The 18,428-nt window shown below is 35.1% G+C and overlaps 4 protein-coding genes and 1 pseudogene across 6 annotated transcripts; 1 reads left to right on the top strand and 4 right to left on the bottom strand.

Annotated features, from left to right (window-relative positions):
• On the bottom strand, positions 649–2,185 carry LOC18593910 (F-box/FBD/LRR-repeat protein At4g26340). The gene is given in 4 exon segments (XM_007021334.2): positions 649–936; positions 1,034–1,171; positions 1,263–1,342; positions 1,345–2,185. Coding segments are annotated over 4 exon segments (1,347 nt in total).
• On the bottom strand, positions 3,565–5,676 carry LOC18593911 (F-box/FBD/LRR-repeat protein At4g26340). Of its 2 annotated transcripts, none has more exons than XM_007021336.2 (3): positions 4,505–5,676; positions 4,141–4,227; positions 3,565–3,977 (listed from the first exon to the last, which is right to left on the bottom strand). In XM_007021336.2, the coding sequence occupies exons 1-3, from the start codon at positions 5,417–5,419 to the stop codon at positions 3,711–3,713; spliced, it is 1,269 nt and encodes a 422-aa protein (XP_007021398.2). In that variant the 5' UTR covers positions 5,420–5,676; the 3' UTR covers positions 3,565–3,710. The 2 variants fall into 2 exon arrangements, with proteins under 2 accessions (XP_007021398.2, XP_017980216.1); XM_018124727.1 differs by having other exon boundaries at positions 4,141–4,272.
• LOC18593912 (vicilin-like seed storage protein At2g18540) lies at positions 5,772–9,194 on the bottom strand. The gene is made up of 8 exons (XM_018124728.1): positions 8,498–9,194; positions 8,174–8,219; positions 7,941–7,990; positions 7,778–7,819; positions 7,306–7,419; positions 6,407–6,485; positions 6,235–6,306; positions 5,772–6,141 (listed from the first exon to the last, which is right to left on the bottom strand). Exons 1-8 carry the CDS (start codon positions 9,001–9,003, stop codon positions 6,094–6,096), a joined length of 957 nt encoding a protein of 318 aa, XP_017980217.1. The 5' UTR covers positions 9,004–9,194; the 3' UTR covers positions 5,772–6,093.
• LOC18593913 (pentatricopeptide repeat-containing protein At4g21705, mitochondrial) lies at positions 9,594–12,479 on the bottom strand. 2 transcript variants are annotated; one of them, XM_007021338.2, is made up of 2 exons: positions 12,090–12,479; positions 9,594–11,242 (listed from the first exon to the last, which is right to left on the bottom strand). In XM_007021338.2, exons 1-2 carry the CDS (start codon positions 12,369–12,371, stop codon positions 10,004–10,006), a joined length of 1,521 nt encoding a protein of 506 aa, XP_007021400.2. In that variant the 5' UTR covers positions 12,372–12,479; the 3' UTR covers positions 9,594–10,003. The 2 variants fall into 2 exon arrangements, with proteins under 2 accessions (XP_007021400.2, XP_017980215.1); XM_018124726.1 differs by having other exon boundaries at positions 9,594–11,247; positions 12,090–12,157.
• On the top strand, positions 14,002–15,879 carry LOC18593914 (annotated as a pseudogene).

Consider the following 18,428-nt stretch of genomic DNA (forward strand, 5'->3'; position numbering starts at 1 on the left):
ATTTAGTTCTTTGCTTTGACCATGGTGAGTTGGTTTACATGAGAGCGTAGAAAATGTTTTAGGAGTAACAATTAGAATAATAAAACAATAGTAATTGCAATCCCATATAAAGCTAATCCACTTACAATGTTGGAGTAACAATTAGAATAATAAAACAATAGCATCATCTTACAATGTTGGAGTCATATTAAAGAGCTTGAACGTGGCATAGAAGCAGTCTTTTCTGACAAGTAGGTCCATAGCTTTGTTGCCTTTCCTAAGCATAAGCCAGTTCAAAAGGAACCTGCAGTCATCAATTGGGATACTCTGTAAGGAAGCAACAACATGAACAATCAAGGGTTTACTTCTACTTAACTATCTAATTATGAGGAATGAGTGTTTTCCCACTGACTCCTCCAAGGATCATGAAGGTGGAACTTAAAGAGGAAATGCAAATGGATTAACAAAGGCAAGTGGTTCTTTTAGAAATCAATTGTTCCATTTGCTATTTGACAGAAAAACCAAGGCAACATTTTTTAGCTGAAAATGAAATGCTAACAGCCTACATTTCAACCTCAAGTTATCATATCAGACAATTTTATTGTAAGAACTACAATTGAAAAAAGGGGTAGAAAATCAGGACTTAACTGTATCCTTGAGACAAAGATTTCAGTTGAATTGAAGTTGACATGCCTTGGAGCCCCTTGGGAACATTAATAATTTCCTGAGCATATCAAACTTTGAATCCGAAGGAGGATCACTGATACCATTAGTACAGATTTCCATCATCTTCAGAACTCGAGCATTCTTCAAAATGAATTTTACCACTCTCAGCTGATATGTTAGACCTTCAAACCCTCTAAAATAGACCAATGTTAGGGGAGACAGCAAACATTTAGGAACACTTTTTGGGGGTCTCCAGCAGCATTCATGTCCAAGTCCACGGCAATTGGCATTCTGGTGAGGAAAGAACAACCAAAAAAGAATTCACTAGACCAATGATTAGAAGAAAAAATGACCAGTTTTATCGATTTTTTAGGTAAATTTGACCCACCTTAGTAAGAACAAGAACTTCTAAATTGTGGGAATTTTCAAGGAAACGTGATGCCACACTCCATCCACCACAACCAATACTTAGTTCCAATCGGACCAGATTAAGAAACAATGGAAAAGTTTTGCAAGAACCCAATGTCTGTGAGAGGAGACAATTAAAACAAGAGAAACCTTTGAGCATTGACGATACAGTAACTATAAATTGTCACTTGTCAGCACATCCTACTTACCAAAGATGTATACCAATCCCAGTTGATGGAAAGACACTTGACATTGGAGAGAGCTTTGACAAGTGGAATGTGGCGATTTCAAGAAATGAAACTGTTACATTTGCTTCAACCAAGCTGGAGACATTCTCAATATCATATTCCAGGGGCAGGTTGTCTTGGAGATTTAGGTACTCAAGAATTGGGGCATTTATCTTAAGTTTGTGTGCTCCACGTCCAGTGGAGAAGCTTATGGACAAAGTCTTCAATGTAGAAATAGAAATATTTAAAGCCAGTGCATTATCACCATCAAATTTTTGAACAAGCAATTCTTGAAGAACAGGACAACCAGCAAAAAGCCTGGAAACAGATACATCACTTGCGTACTTAATCAAGGCAAGATGCAAAACCTTGAGACTTGGCAAAGAAACTGTTCCAGGAACATCAAGCACAATGCCATGAGTCAGTTTCAAAATATGTAGTGTTTTTGCTGTGAAAAGGGCACATGGCAACTTCAACAAGGGGGAAAACTCATGGATTGTGATGTCTAATTCTTGTATCCCTCTCGCAGCTGCAGCCCAAAGCCAAGTGTTAACACTCGAGGGAGGGTAAACACGATGGAATTTGAGACGAAACTTGTCTAAAGAAGCCACTTTGTTAAGGATTAAAACTTCAGTGACAAATCGGATAAAATCAGTTCTAAGTTTCCCATTACTTTTGCAAAAGAGTGAGTCCTCAAGATCAAGAACAGGAACTGAAGTCCAAAGCCAAAGCCATCTTTTCGATAGAATGGAAGTGGCCATTGCTTCTTTTGTTGGAAGAAATGATAATATGTGTTGAAGTAGAACATCTGGCAATTGGCTAATTCTGTCAAGGAAGGTCTCTTGATCAGATAGTTTTTGACACTTTGAGCTAACATTGCTTTCTTGACATGCAGAGTTTGCCATGGATAATGATAACTGCGGGAAATGAATGGAGAGACAGGGAATGGAAGTGTGAGATTGAGGAGGAAGAAAAAGAAAGATATATGTATGGAGGGAAAGGGGATGGTTCCAGACTATTTCCCAGTACTGTACTCATATTCTCATGCACTTGGCATGGAGAAATTATGAACTAGTCTTGTATAACCAATTAAAAAGCTGACACTTATCAAACTTTTCATGTCAATGTAAATAAAATTACACCAATTGAAATAATAATTATACAAAATAAATAAATACCCAAAGTTGCAATTATTCCATATGCTTGTATGAGGATAACTTTTGGTCTGATTCTTGTATATTAATGAAAAGCTGTTCCTGATTATATTTGTTTGGCCATCTTAAAGGCTCAAAGCTCATATCCAAATTTACTTAAATCATTTTAAACTCTTCTTTATGTTGTACATTTCATTGGGATGAGCTGAAATTGGTTGCTCAAATCCTCAATTCAAGCTTGAAAGGAAGAATAAATTCTTAAAAAAGTTTTTAAATTATTTAAAAAAATTTAAATCAATGTTATTTTTTTATTATGTCTAATTAAGTTTTTGTATTTTTATTTTAAATTAAATAAGCTTTTATGATTAATAGTTGATTAACTATTATTAATCAAAATACCACTTGTCATTTTATATCAAATGATGCTAATGTGGCATGCATGTTGACATGTCATGATGGATGATAATGTGATATGCACTAATATATCCTAATGACATAATTATGTGACATTTTCATCCTTTCACATTATAAACATGTTAAAATATAAAATATAACAAAAGGACAATTGAATGCTACTTGCAGTCAAAAGCTAACATAAAATAATCATAAAAATATGACTACTTTCAAATACATATTTCTCTTTATTTCCTTGGCATAAAAGGAACTTCATAAAATATTGTAAAAAACTTATCCATGGATTGATCAAGAAATGAGTCTTCAAGCTGAAGAACAAGGAGCTTTAGTTAAGTTGGTAAACTCCATTTGCATGACTGACTCAGCCTTCCACTTCCATTGTTGCCTCCTGGTTTTACTGGCCTTTCTTTCTTGCCTTAGCAAGAAGGTAAAGAAGGGAGTGTGTTAATTTGCTTTCCTATTTGGACAAAAAGCAAAAGTTTATTGAAGTCAACCTTTCTTTTGACTTAATTGCATAATGAAAACCTCTTTTTAACTTATGGATGTTCATGTCATCATTAAAATACTTTTCTAGCTTTTATTTTGAAAAATAAATTAATTTTGTTAAAAATATTTTACTTTTTTATTGTATCGTCAATACATTACATTCGCGTAATTGCATTGAAATCAAACATTTTTTTTTTCAAAATTGAAAAGAAAACACAATTCCAACACTATTTGACCTAAAAAACCCATCACCAATATGTATAATGTACAAGATTTCTTCCAAGAATGAGACCAAAAGGAAAAGGTTGATGCGAAAGGGCAATGCAATGGAGAGCTTTCTCACCATACTGGACCCCTCATTTTCCACCAGACCTCTTTACTGTATTGCAACTTGACATGTCTTGGAGCCCCATTGGAACTCTGACAATCTGTTCCGAACAAAGGACTTCGAGTCCTGAGACATACCAAGGGTACAAATTTGCATGATCTTCAAGACTTTAGCATTCTTTAAAATATATTCTACTGCTTGCATTTCACTTCGTAGACCTTGAAATACTTTGAAAGACGCTGTTGTTAGACGTGATGACACACATGTTGGAACATGCTCTGGCTCTGTCCATCGACTATCAATTGTTGAGTTATTCTGGGTAAGCACAAACACACATACAAATTATAAGCAGCAAGTTAGCAAACATAAAATAACTTTTTTTCGATAAATTACCCGATTGATCGTCTTAATTTTTATTGAATAAAATCGAATCGGATAATTTTTTCTTAATTTTATGATATACTATTATTGAACTCACCTCAACAACAAGAGTTTGTAGGTTATGAGAAAGGGTAAGCAAGTGTGACAGTACATCCCAGCCAGGCAAACCAATTAATATCTCCAACTGGACCAAATTAAGAAACAAGGGATAAGCATAGCCATGGGGCACCTGTAAGAGAAGATATGCAATAATAAATACTACAGAACAGTCTCTGTTTTATTCTTCTTGTCACAATCTGACTTGTCTAACATAATTATTAGTTCTAATTTGTTATTGATTTTTAAAACCCAAATCGATATTTTTTTATTGGAAAAACGAATCAAATTGTGACAATTAACAGCATTTTGTAAGAAATAGATAGAACTAGTACAATTTTTACATCATTGGAAACACATCTTACCGGTTCAGAATAGCTATATGAAGCTAAGGAAAGAAGCTTGACATTGTAGAGCACTCTGATAAGCTGGTTTAGGCTAATCCCATAATTAATATGAATATTTGCTTCAACTAAGCTAGATAAATTTCCAATGAAAGAGACTTGGTGGTAACTTTCTTCGAGTTCCAAGTACTCAAGAACTGGGGCGTTTATCTCTAGTTTGTATTCAGCATAGCGAAGATTAATGGACAAACTCTTCAAAGTTGATGAGCAGAGTTTGATATCAAGTGTATTTTCATGGTAATCTGTTTTCAGAAGCAGTGTCTCAAGAACAAAGCAACCAGAAAAGAGCTTGCCCAGGGATTCATCATTGGCGATGTTGACATACAAAAGATGCAAGGTTTTGAGGCTTGGGAAAGAGACTGATGACTCACCAGGAATATCAATAAGAACCCCACCACTGAGTTTCAAGAACCTGAGTTTCTCTGCCTGGAAAAACCGACAGGGCAGCCTCAAGAATCTATATTTCGGAGTCGTGGAGATGGAGATATCGATTTCTCGGACACCTTTGTTGATAGCAGAGCAAACCCAGTTGTTAAAACATTTGGGTTCATAAATCGGACGGCAGTCGAGACGAAACTTGTGCAAAGAAGCAGCTTCGTTAAGCAGCAAAACCCTGGAGACGAATTGCTTGAACTTGACCCTGGTTTGTCGTCTGGTTTCGCAACGGGTTGAGTCCTCAACATGGAGAACTGGTAGTTTAGTCCAAAAGGGATACCATCTCTTGGAGAGAATGGAAGTGGCAACGGCATCTTTGGTCGGCAGAAAGGATAATATGTGTTCTATCAAGTGATCTGGCAATTGACTGATCCTATCTAAGCAGCTTTCGGGTGATCGTTGGTGTTTCGAGTTTGGGTCAGCTGAGTTTTCAGCCATCATCGATCAAACTGGCGAAATCAAGGTTTCTTGAATTCCGGAGAGTTTCCAGGAAGGGGAAAGTGATAGGGAAAGAATCAAATTTCAATATATACTATTCCATAAAGTAATCATAATGGGGGCTTGACGTAGTCAAATAGTAACTGACCCACAATAACATTCCATGATTCTGGTAACATAAGATCAATCTTTCATTGTAACTTTCTCACAAGATTGAACCCACCGATCATTTTTATTTATTAGTTTTACTGGAGGGCCCTTTTAAAAGCTCCAATTTCTTACAACTCTCTCATTGTTGTTGTGCAAAGCTCACTTACAACTCATTTAAAGGGCTTATACACAAACCAAACTACACTAATGCTGGCAATAGCATGAAATCTCATAGCTATAGATTCGATAAAATACTTTTTTGGATACTAAAGATGATCAAAAACAAGCTACTCCAATGCAAAATTCAATGAGAGGGAGAGCAGAAGGTACTTAAAAAACTGTTAACCCAGTAATGGATACAACTTTACTCAATCTGATAAGAATAGAAGGAAATTCTTTCTCCTGATACTATGCTCTCCTGGGCAGTAATTACAAAGCTTATAACTGATGAGATCCCCATGCATCTTACACGGCCAATGTGGAATGCATGATTTCTGAGTAGTTGAAACCCATATAGGTTATCCTTCTTACATAGCAACATCTGGATCCAGCCTTTTTTGTATGGCAGCTGCAGCCTGTAAAGATAAAACAGCAATATTACATCAATTATTACGATGAAATTATTCAAAATTTGCACAGATAAGACAAAACCCAGAGATCTTCCTCACCTCAAAGTTGCCAATTTTGTACTGGTAAGCCATCTCTTCCCGTAGCTGAGCTTGTTCTTTCATTGCTTGTGCCTGCAAATTCAGATAAGGAGGTGAGAAAACCTAACTTGGTCTTGAGTTTAACAGATTAGCAAAAGAGTAACTATGCTTAGAAGGCCAAGGAAGAGCTGACCATTCCACTCTGCATAGCACACTTCAAAGCTTCAACCTGTTCTTCCTTCTGCTTTTCACGGGCTATAAGCATTTCTTGCCTGAAAATACAGAATTGAATTATGAGCCAACCCCAAGAACATAATTGCATGCAATATTAATGACCTAATCATTGTTAACAATTTCAAATTTCACATTCCAATTGTCAAACCATGGAACTAAAGAGAACAAGGAATTCAATAATTATTTTCTCCAAAGAGACAGAAATTAACCTTGAAGCAAAGATATACTACAGTAATGTAGGACCACTAAGCAGATATTACAAACAATTTTTGATAGGAACCTTTATGCTCTATAAATCAAATCGACCTAATTACAATAGAGTCTTACCAACACTTGTCCTTGTTTAGGTTCAATAACATCCTCATCATCTTATTGGACATAATTATTCAATGTCATACATTATAGCATCTTAAGTAATTTCTCAGATAGATACTTAAATTTTGAATTTGCATGCTGTACAAGAGCATAGAATTTGACAGTCTCTTAGAGTGATTAAGGGGTGTGTAAATAAACAGCCTCATAAAATTACAGATGCAAGATCAGTAAGTTGACAGAACCATATAATATTGAAATTGCATTTAAGAAACCATCCCAATTACAGATTGAAGAAGTTTAATTTAATGATGCATCTAACAACCGAGCTAACAGATACAGCAAATGGCAATTTTTAAGCCATTATACCGATGAATTGCAAATCTAACTACAAGAATTGAGATTAAGACATATATGAATGCATAGGTGATCAAACATAAGTCCAATTCAAATATAGCTATATTCAAGAAAATGCAATAAAACTAGGTTACCAGCTACTTCCAATATCAATATGGTATAAATGATGCAGTGAGCGTTACAACATACCGGCGCTGTTCTTCATCATTAAATACAGTACGCTCTGAATCGAGGACCCTTTTAATACCCTTTTTCTTTTCCTTCTCCATTTTATGCTTGTAATAAGTGTCAAGGTCATAATATCTGCAACAACCAATAATGAAGGTATTATTGTCACGGGCAATACTGCAATGTACTGATGCTCCTATAAACAACAGCTGAAACATGCCCAAAGATTGGAGGGGAAAAAGGCCTATAACCATCATGAACAGGAACAGAACAATACGCAGCACATTAGACCAGCAAAAATTGACTCCTTAAGTAATGAAATGGTCTACTTTACTATTGTTGCACAGGGCAAGTCATGTACCTAAGTAGACAAAGGAACACAAAAGAAGAAAGACCTAAAGCCTGCCCATGTCCTTTTTATTTCAATAAGAATTTATTAACACATATTCTTGTTAAAACAAGAATCTATATCATTAACTATAGACAGCCTTACTTTTTGGAAGGAAAGGTGGCCGTGTTGTGATCCTCCATAAATCTGCAAAAATGAAACAAATTTTAGATTTGCAAATCAGATTTAAATATAAAAGAGTTACATTTTTATACATAATTATAAGAAGACCATAAGAAGAGAACCATATACAGATTGATGTACATACTCTTTAAACAACTGCTTCTCTTCCCAGTTGGGCAAACTTTCCAAGTTAATCTGTGCAGAGAGATCATATATATAGTTATAAACAAACTCCAAACCATCAATAAAAGGAGAACTGATTGATAAAGAACATGTATATTTCTCTCACTACCATGAAAGATGTATTCAGCAAATTCAACAAATGAATAAAGTATCAAAATGCTAGGGAATAATACCAAAAATGATGCAACCAAATACCTGTTTCACTTCTGCTAACCATGCCGTGAACTCAGGTCGCTTGTTCCTACATAGTACAGAAACAGTAATTACAATAAGAAAAGGAAAAGGTTCCAACTGTCACATTCATCAGACATTTTCAATCTACATAACCTTGGAATCAGCATTTCTTTTAACATAAAGAACAACCTTGGCAACTGGAATATGGCATTCTACAAGGAATATATCAAGCATTGCAATAAAAGGAACAACTTTCATATTCATTTCCCTCCCAGTTTCAGATATGTAAATTTGTCTCATTCCCAACAATTTTTAACAAGAACAAAAAAGTTGAATGAACATTACCACATGTCAGTTTCTCTGATAAGTCCATATTTACCCCAAGAATTAGTAACTGCACCTTTCTTCCCTCTCTCCAACTTCTCCTTCTTTTTCTTTTCTTTCCTTTCCTTCTCTTTTCTCTTCTTCCTTTTCCTCTCGTCTCTCTCTTTTTCTTTCCTTCTCCTCTTCTTTTCCTTCTCTTTCCTCCTCCTTTTCCTCTCCCTCTCTTCTCTCTCTCTCCTCTTCCTCTTCCTCCTCCTCTCCTCCTCCGAATCCGAATACTCTGATTCCGAATCCGAATACTCCGACTCGGATTCGGATTCAGAATCCGAATACGAGTCCTCGTCTTCACTGCTACTGCTGCTGTATCGTTTTCGTGATTTGCTTGGTTTTTTCCCTCTGTCGCTTTTGCGGTGGTCTTTGGGCTTCGTCTTTTCGGGTTCAGGTTCGGATGTAGATTTCGGATTAGATGGTGTTTCTGTTTCTTCGTCGTAGTTTTCTGGGAGAGAACCGTCTCGAGCTTTGCCCATGCTTTCGGGTTTTTTGAGTTTTTGAGGTGAGGGGAGGGAAGAAGATGAGGGCTTTAGTAGTTTGGGGTCGACCGTGTCAAGGCCTCGAGAAGGGGAAAGGTAAAGGGGGTGTGCTTGGCTGCAGGGAACAGAAAATGGAAATTGAGAATGGGTTGGGCTAACCTCATGCAACCCACTTTTGAATCCTCCCAGTGGGCTTGACTAGTACCATTTTAGTTAAAGGCAATTATCAATAACCATGATTTTGTTTTGTTTTTTTATATGAATCTTGAATTGTTCCATGGCAGTTGCTTGTGTTAGCATCCAGTAGTGAACAGTTTGGTAGCTGCTCCAGGAGCTTTAGGCTCTTTGATGCATTGCCTTTGTTAGTTTATCTCGATCCAGCTAAAAAATGGTTATATGCTTTTATAATGAGGAATGGTACATGGCAACTTGATCAGTTTTCAGCTTGTCTCGTGATGTTTCTTAAATTCATCGTTGTGCTTCTTCATTGTCATGCAACTCCATGACCGTCTTGTACAATGGATGCTCATCAAGTGCAGCTGCTCATATCAAATATAGCACAAATGGAAAGTGAATGAACATAGTAATGAAACAGGACAGCGCCTGAAATCACTTAATCGAATGTAACTATAACATTAGGATACTTATTGTTCGCATACTAGATCCTTGGAATATATTTTGGATATATTGCCTTCACAGTGAAACTGGATCATTCAACCAGAAAACACAGAATATTTGATCCTATACATGTCCTAATCTGTCTTCCCTCCCCCCACCCCCGACCTATTGGCATGAACAAATAAGCCAACTTGCTCCCTGGGGAAGGGTAAAATGATCTTTCCAAAACTTACAATGTAGCAAGTTCAGGTCTTGAGAGCTAAAAGATTCTGTACCATCCACAACCAATACTTCAAGTGCCTCTAATTGCAACTCCACCAGTGACTTGAGGGTGGCTTAACGGGCCAGTATAGTGGATGCTGCCATATTAAAAACCGTTTTAAGAGTTTTGCCGTCGAAGGCTAAGGATCTTCATTGTTTCCTCATCTTCATCTATTTTGTAATCCTTCATGCACTGCAAAAGCCCCTCTACTTCTTTGCCATTTCTGATGTATGCCTTCAAGAGGGCATGGTACATTTCTCTATTCGGTGGAACCTTCGTTATCAATAATTTCACAAAAGCTTCTGCATCTTCAACTTCTCCATTCTCACCGAGCCAACTCAATATGCTAGAAATCAAACTTGCTTTTGGCCTCCAGTCTCTATTTTGTGCCTGTGCAGCTAGAGCTTCCTTAAAGCACTCAAAAGCCCTCTCCATATTGTTCTTATTCAAATATCCTGCCGCAATAATGGACCAACTATTCGGAGTTGCAGTCTTCCTTCTCTTGATTATATCCTGTAGCTTTGCTTCAGCCTTTTCAATTAAACCTTTCTGACAATATCCAATAAGAAGTACATTTGGCACTCGGAAATCAAAAGTCTTACAACACAACTCCCACTCCTCAAGCAACTTTTCAGTTTCTTCAAGCTCACCAAGCTTCACCAATGAACCCAGCATTGTTATGTAGTCTCTGTTGATTTGCTTCCTACATTTGGCCTTTTGAAGATCCCACAACCTTTTCATTTCATCTTTGTTTCCCAAACTAGCATAGAATGAAATCAAATGGCTGTAACCTACTGCATCTTTACCTACGTTCTTCTCACATTTCTTCAGATAATAAAGTGCCTTCTCTTTAAGACCTGCTTTTATGTAGTGGTTTGCCACTGTAGAATAAGTAACCCAATCCATTTTGAGGTGCCGATGGCTTTTCATTTCTTGTAGAACTTTCTCCATGCTGTTAATATCAGCTCTTGCCCCATAAGAATTGATGCAAATTCTGTAGCTGAACTTGTCAGGGGAGACACCATTCCTCTTCATCTCTAACAATACATCAGGGACTTTTTCAAGCTGACCTGTGTTTGTGTAAAGGCACATTAGGTCATTGTAGTTGAGAGGAGAGGAAAGAAAACCCATCTCCCTCATCTTCTTCATAAGGGAAAGGGACTCATCAAGAAGGCCTTCTCGAACATAGCAATTTAAAAGAGCACCATAAGTCTTGACAGTTTTTTCTTGGTCTCTCATGCTACTAAAGAAGCTCTTTGCCGACATAAGCCCGTGAACTCTACCAATTAGATCCAACTGCACCGCACAGTCACTCGATGAAAATTCAAGGTCACTGTTACTCATCCATTTGCAAACCTGCTCTGCCAAGAACCCAACATAAACATACAAGAAACATACAAACTTGAAACTACAGGCAGACCATTTGGTAATAGGACAGAGGACTTTCTACTTTACTGCATCCATGTACGGAAATCAATTGTTGCAAGAACAAAAGAAAGACATTTGCAGCGTCTAAACATAAACACATTTGCACATCTACGGCTAAAGACCAAACTATTTTTTTTGTAAATCTCGGTGCTGAAGTTATAACTTTCAGTACTTTCCTAATTATGACGGTAGTCCCAACTCCCGAAGCTAGAGGGATTGCAAAAGCTAGCAACTTACAAGTATTGAAGTTGATTTAAATCAGAGTTGGAGTCACTGATTAGTTTGAGGATTTAGATAGTGTCATTGGTTATTTCTTCTTTAATTATCTGCTGCTTACAGCTTAAGAACAGCTTCAATAAATTCCAATTCCACTTCTCCATTGCAGTCCAAAGCAAGTTGTAGCCCTTAGTAAATGTTCAGATCAATTCCTACCAATTAAGGTTTCCTAAGAAAATGCCAACACTATAATCATGAGTTTTAATCTACTCTGTCTTAAAACCCCAACTTAACGAAACCTCACTAAACTTAATCACTTGTCCATTAAAGAACAAAAACAAGACATTTTTTTTCCTAACTATTCTCAACAACAAAAAACAAGCTTAATTGACCTCAAATCAATATTTTTCAACGAGAAAACAGCGGAAAACAAAATACCCACATTTTCTTTTCCTCCCTTTTCATTATATTTGCAATCAACCCCCATTTTCCAACCAAAACATAAGCTATGCACCAGAAAAATCTCATTCAGTGACTCAAATCAATCAACTCCCTTTACCTCCAAGGCATGACTATAACGCCTACGAGCACGTAGGTCACGAATGATACGCTGCAGCTGCAATTCATTGACATGTCTTCCTTCTTGAACCCACTGTTGAAGAACCGGATCTACACCGCATCTTAGGTCTCCTACCGCATTGATTCTTGAATAAAGGTTGTTACTTTTTACTGTATTTGGTGTGAAACAATATGATTTTGTTCTTGCCAGGATTACATTTGCTGTTAAAGCGTTGGTCTTCTTGTTGCTGTTTAAGATTGCGAGGAAGGTTCCTGCTGCCATTGAAGCAAAGGCTTAGGCGGCAGAGCCTTGGTGCTGAAATTGATTGACCAAATACAGTTGATAGGATGGAATGGGCCTGTAAATTAACGTGAGCTTTTGTGTCCAAAAGTTCTGCACTATAAATAAATTATAGATAAGTGTTTTATGATTGAGTTCAGGGTAAGACACCAACCCTTTTAAGTTTTAGCTAAAATTTTAAGTGAGTTTATTAATTTTTGAAATAAATAATTTTTTTAAAAAATAAATAATATTAATAAAATAAAAAATAAAAATATTTTAATAATTTAAAATAATTATTATATTTAAAAAATTGGTGCTCCCTAAGAAAAGGGGATCAGTGCTCCTAACAGAAAGGAGCACCAAGTGCTCCCTTAGGGAGCCTCGATCGAGCTCCCCTTGGGGAGCACCGATGCTCTCTTTGGGAGTCTGATCTTGGGAAGCCTCTATACTCTTCATCTTGGGAGGTTTTTTTTTTTAATTAAAAAAAAAATTTATTATATAATAGTAATTTTAAAAATTAATTAAGAGTAAAATTATCATTTTACCTTATCACGTCAACAAGTTGATAAAAATATTAATATTGACTAATATTATTCAACAAAAAATATTTTTAATAACTAATTAATTATTATGTTAATGATAACCTTTTGTTTTAATGGAAATTTTGTAATAAATAACATGGAAAGCTAACCATTGTGCTTTCATATTTGCTGCTTTAATGTCACAAATAAAAAAACGCTTGTGGTTTAAGATTCAGCAAATTAATTAATAAACTGTAAATACTTAATACTATTTAACCTGAAATCTCATTAAAACATTTTTTAATACATCTTACTCCTTCCTCATGGTTATCCTATAAATAAACACTTTTCGGACAAACTAATCCTTGCAGTAGTACTAAAATATTCTGCCAACCAAAACGAGAGATATCAATTTTTCCTTGAGTTGCAATGGCAAGTTTTAATGTTTATGTTGTTTTTGGAGTTTTGGTTATTATGGCAAGCGGAGCAGTCATGGCTCGTGATATTGATCCCATCAAGGCAAATAATTGTGAAACTAAGATGACGTTGCATTGTGTTATTGAAGTTTTCACAAGTATTTTCAAAATCGGAATTGTTACGGATAATTGTTGCGTTGAGCTCATAGGACTTGGTCAAATTTGCCATGATGCATTAATCAAGAAAACACTTCAAAATCTTCTCTTTAAGAATAATGATACATCGATGATCTTATCAAGAGGTGCACAAGTATGGAATAAGTGTGCTTTAGTTAACAAAGATGTTTCGCCTTCTCCTTCTCCTTATTAAGAAGGTCGAAAATCTAGTTTTAACAATAAATTTTAAACATATTACCTTTGTCATTTGTGATGTATCCCATGGTATCAAAGAAATCATTATCCTAAACTTTTGATTCTAATGCATTTGTTGGGCTTTCATGATTTGGAGTGAAAAATCTTCAAAGAGTTAAGTGTATCAAGAATTGGACTCTACCATACTGATGATATATAACAAAAAGTCTATTAGTTTTAAATGTTGTATTTAAAAGAAATTAAATAAAAATAAATTTTTATTAATGTAATAATACCTTGAATTGGATTCAGGTTTGAAAAATCTTGTCCACTGCTAAACCCAATATTTCACATTGCCTATTTTCATTACTATGTTAATTATTGAATGCCAGTCCCAAGTATTTCTTTCATGGTAGAGATCCACAATACATTATTTAAACCATCGGGTCTTAAATTTAGGACGTTGACCACCACAAACGGCGAACCCCCCCACCATTGCCACCGCCGCTCGCTCTTCAGTTCTCTGCTAACGCAACGTACCTCAGAAAACAATCCCTTTTCTTTCTCTCCACTGTGTCCTTCAGCCGCCGCAAGTCAGTCCACCGGTTTCTTTATCGTTCGCCATTTACAAGGTAATGAAGTGATTCTTTTGTTTCTATCTAGGATTTTTTTTTTCCTTTTCGTTTCAGGCATTTTAGACTTTTGAGGTAAAAAATTATTTTGTTTGCTAAATTCATGAAAATTAGATGAATCTAGTACAGTTTTATTCGAATTTAGGGATATAAAATTATCAACTTCCGTGTAATTTTTCATGAAAAAGTTGTGAATAATGTCTTTGCTTTAGGTTTTGTATCCTCGATGAAAATTAACATGTGCAATTGTCAATGTAATTGGGGTTATAATGATGATTAGAGCTGTAGAATGTGATGACATGTGATCCTTTTGATTGAAATTATGAATTTTAATTTCATTCTCATGACAGAAAGTGTGATCATATCTATGGGAATTTTGTTATGTCGATGACTAGTGTTTTGATCATGGATCATATGTCGGTTTAATTAATAGTAAGGATTTGGACTGATGTTAGTATAAAAGCTTCTTTCAGGTGATTGGAGCAACAATTGTGAGCGAATTGAAGTTCATCTTGCTTGACTAGGGATCTATAAACCTTAGTTCGTGTTTCCATTATGATGACAGATTCAAGTGAGCCCCAGGATCCAGGAAAAGAACCACAGCAATCTGAAACAGAACCTCAGCAGTCTGAAGGTACAAATTGTTCCTTTCTTTATTTTTGAAGGTATGTGTGGTTATTTTTCCTGAATAGGTATAGCTAACTCTTTGATTTTTCAGTCTGCAATTTCTTTAGGAAGCCAACAGGGGAAAAAACATAAGGAAAAGGACAATAAATGAAGATGAAGATGAAGGCTCCAGAGATGAAACATCTCTGTTGCATATCCATAAAAAGACTGTGAAGCCCGATAATAAGTTACACTTTTCAACTGGACCCTCCAAGAGTGCTGCTGCCACTGAATCAACTATAGAATCTGGCAAACCGGTATTCCTATTTGAGTCTTCAAAGGAAATTCAAGTTCAAAATGATAGCAGAGCAACTGCAACCTTAGAAACTGAGACTGAGTTAACAAAAGATGCTCGAGCTACATGTGAGAAAATTTTTAAAGGAATGCATGGCTATGTGGATGGGTTTCGAAGGGAGCAAACAGTTGCCATTGGGAAAGCTGGTAGGTCACATGGACCTCGGAGGGATTTGGCGCACATCAGGGTGTCTGCAAGATTTGATTATCAGAAGGACATCTGTAAAGACTACAAAAGTACTGGTTACTGTGGTTACGGAGATTCATGTAAGTTTGTGCATGATCGAGGAGATTACAAGTCTGGGTGGCAGTTAGAGAAGGAGTGGAAAGCAGAAGACAAAGCAAGGAAGAGAGCCTATGTGATATAAACAATTAAGTTTTCTGAGAGACTATCCATCTCTGGCAGATAAACCCTCAGCCCTGGACACATTCCAGTGTGGAATATTCAGTGAAGAAATGCTTTCACATATACCTTGTTAGCAACGTCTTGTTTGCAGCTGTAAATGAGTCCTAGTTCTCAAATTCACAATTTGAAACTCTTTTTGTTTTCTTTGTCTATTATCCTATTAATATTCATACATGGATGTTTTCCTTTTTAAGAAATGGAAATACAGATGTTTGGAACTCATTGAATGCGCACATAACTTTATTTCATTGTTTTTATTCTTTCACAACATATGTAAGTAAAAATTTATATCCCCAAACCAAAAGACTAGTAAAAGAGTAAAAAACAAAAGATTAGTAAAAGAGAGAAAAATCTATGTAAAAAAATATAAAAGAAAATTTTTCCATTTTTACCTTCTTCATTGCTGCAGTAGAAAGTGCATTTGTCAAGCCATTTGAACTCATAATATATAATAATACTATCAATTGTTTTTTTTTTTTGGGATATATAAGGATTATATATAGTAACAAACATAAAGAATAAGATTAAAACTAGTTGTAATTTATTAACATATCCTGCGGAAAAAAAATTGCTACTTATCCATGGAGGATAGGATAGACCCACCCCAGCTTGTAGAGGCACCAATGAAATCTTTTTTTTTTTTCTTGAAATTTTATTTGGCTATCCATCCGTGGAGAAAAAAAAAATTACTACCTTTCTGTTTTCTATGTTTGTGATGTGTTATACATTTTAGAGTTATTGTCGAAAGTTTTACTATCTTCTTTTTCAAGCAAAACATCGTGACTTCATCGAAAGTTCTCAATCTAGAACGGAATCTTTCAAAATTTCGAGTCTAAAAGAGGAAGCAATGTAAAATTGTTTCACATTTTAAAGATATTTCAACTTCAATAGTATTCATTTCAAATTCAATAGCATTTATGAATATATCTCTCATCAGGTACATACATGCCTCTTTTTGTTTTCTGTATTTGTGATGTGTTATAGATTTTGGAGTTAACGTCCAAAGCTCTACTATCTTCTTTTTCAAGCAAAACATCAAGACTTCATCGAAAGTTCTCAACCTAGAACATAAGCTCTTAAAATTCTGCATCTAGAAGTGGAAGCAATGTATAGCATTCATTTCAACTTCAAAGGCATTTATAAATATTTCACCTGATCAAGTTCACTTCATCTTCAAGAGCATTTATAAGTATTTCACCTGACCAAGTACATACACGCCCCTTTCTGTTTTTTATATTTGTGATGTGTTATAGATTTTAGAATTATTGTCGAAAGCTTTACTATCATCTTTTTCGAGCAAAACATTGGGCCTTTAATGAAAGTTCTCAACCTAGAAAATAATCTCTTCAAATTCTACATCTAAAAGTGGAAGCAACGTAGGATTGCTGCAAATCTTAAAGATATTTCAGTTTCCATAGCATTTATAAGTATCTCACCTGATCAAGTACTAATGGGCATAAACTCTCAATTATATTTGTTTCTTAAGAATTCTAATGAATGCATTAAATTAAGAAGGAGAAAAAGAGACTTTTCTATATGGAGAATGAGCAAATAGACGAAGAAAACATAGCCTAATAAAAATTAGATTATGCATCTAATCTACACAATTTTAATGGAACTAGTAAATACTATTATGAACAATTTTAATCGAACTAGTAAATACTATTGTTAACAAAAATTATATACACAATTTTAATTGAACTAGTAAATACTATTGTGAACAAAAATTTTGTGACAATTTGTTAGCAAATTAAGGAATAAAGAAGAATTCAAAAATGGAGAATGAGCAAATAGACAAAGAAAAGATAGGATTTTCCTAATGGGATTTCCTAAGCTTAAGTTGCTTTGATAATGCAAGAAATTAACATTTAAGATTTTGCAAGATGATGTAAGTTTAGATAGGATTGGGGATTTAAATGTTCAATATTATCATGTAATTGCTGCCTGATTGCTTGCAATGTGCTTTAATCTAATAAATAAGGACTTCTTTTGAAATTTTACCTTTTTTTTTTATAAGCCATTAGTTATTTCATCGACTAAATGAGGTTACTTAAATTTGTAGCATTCCATAGGGAAACGGAATTTGATCCAAATATAACCACCCCATACAAAACCTGCTAGAATCATCTCTTTACGAAGTGCAGGGAACCCACCCTACACAAAATCAGCTTTCAGCCTCGTTTTGAAATTGTACTTGAATATCATTTCTTTTTATAAATATCATTTTTCTATAATTTTTCAACTTGTAAAAAACTTAAAATTTTAAATTGAAAATCTTGAACTCGAATATTGAAAAAAGCTAATCTTGAGATTGGAGATTGAAAAAGGAAAAAGATTTATAAAACGAAAGATGACCATCTCTTGTTATATAATCCAACATTGTTTATTTGTATGTGTCCAAAAAAGTATAGATAAATAACTAATTAATTATTATGTTAATGATAACCTCTCGTTTTAATAGAAAAATTTTGTAATAATAACATGGAAACCTAACCACCGCGCTTTCATCTTTGTTGCTTTAATGTCACAAATAAAGAAACGCTTATGATTTAAAATTTAGCAAATTAATTCATAAACTGAAAAACTTAATGCTATTAAACCTGAAATCTCATTAAAACATTTTTGAATACATCTTACTCTCTCCTCCGTCACGTTTATCCTATAAATAAACATTTTCCATGCAAACTAATTCTTGCAGTAGTACCAAAGTATTCTGCCAACCAAAAAGAGAGACAACAATTACTCCTTGAGTCGTAATGGCAAGTTTCAAT

This window comes from Theobroma cacao, chromosome 7, assembly GCF_000208745.1.
Source record: "Theobroma cacao cultivar B97-61/B2 chromosome 7, Criollo_cocoa_genome_V2, whole genome shotgun sequence".
Lineage (NCBI taxonomy): Eukaryota > Viridiplantae > Streptophyta > Magnoliopsida > Malvales > Malvaceae > Theobroma > Theobroma cacao.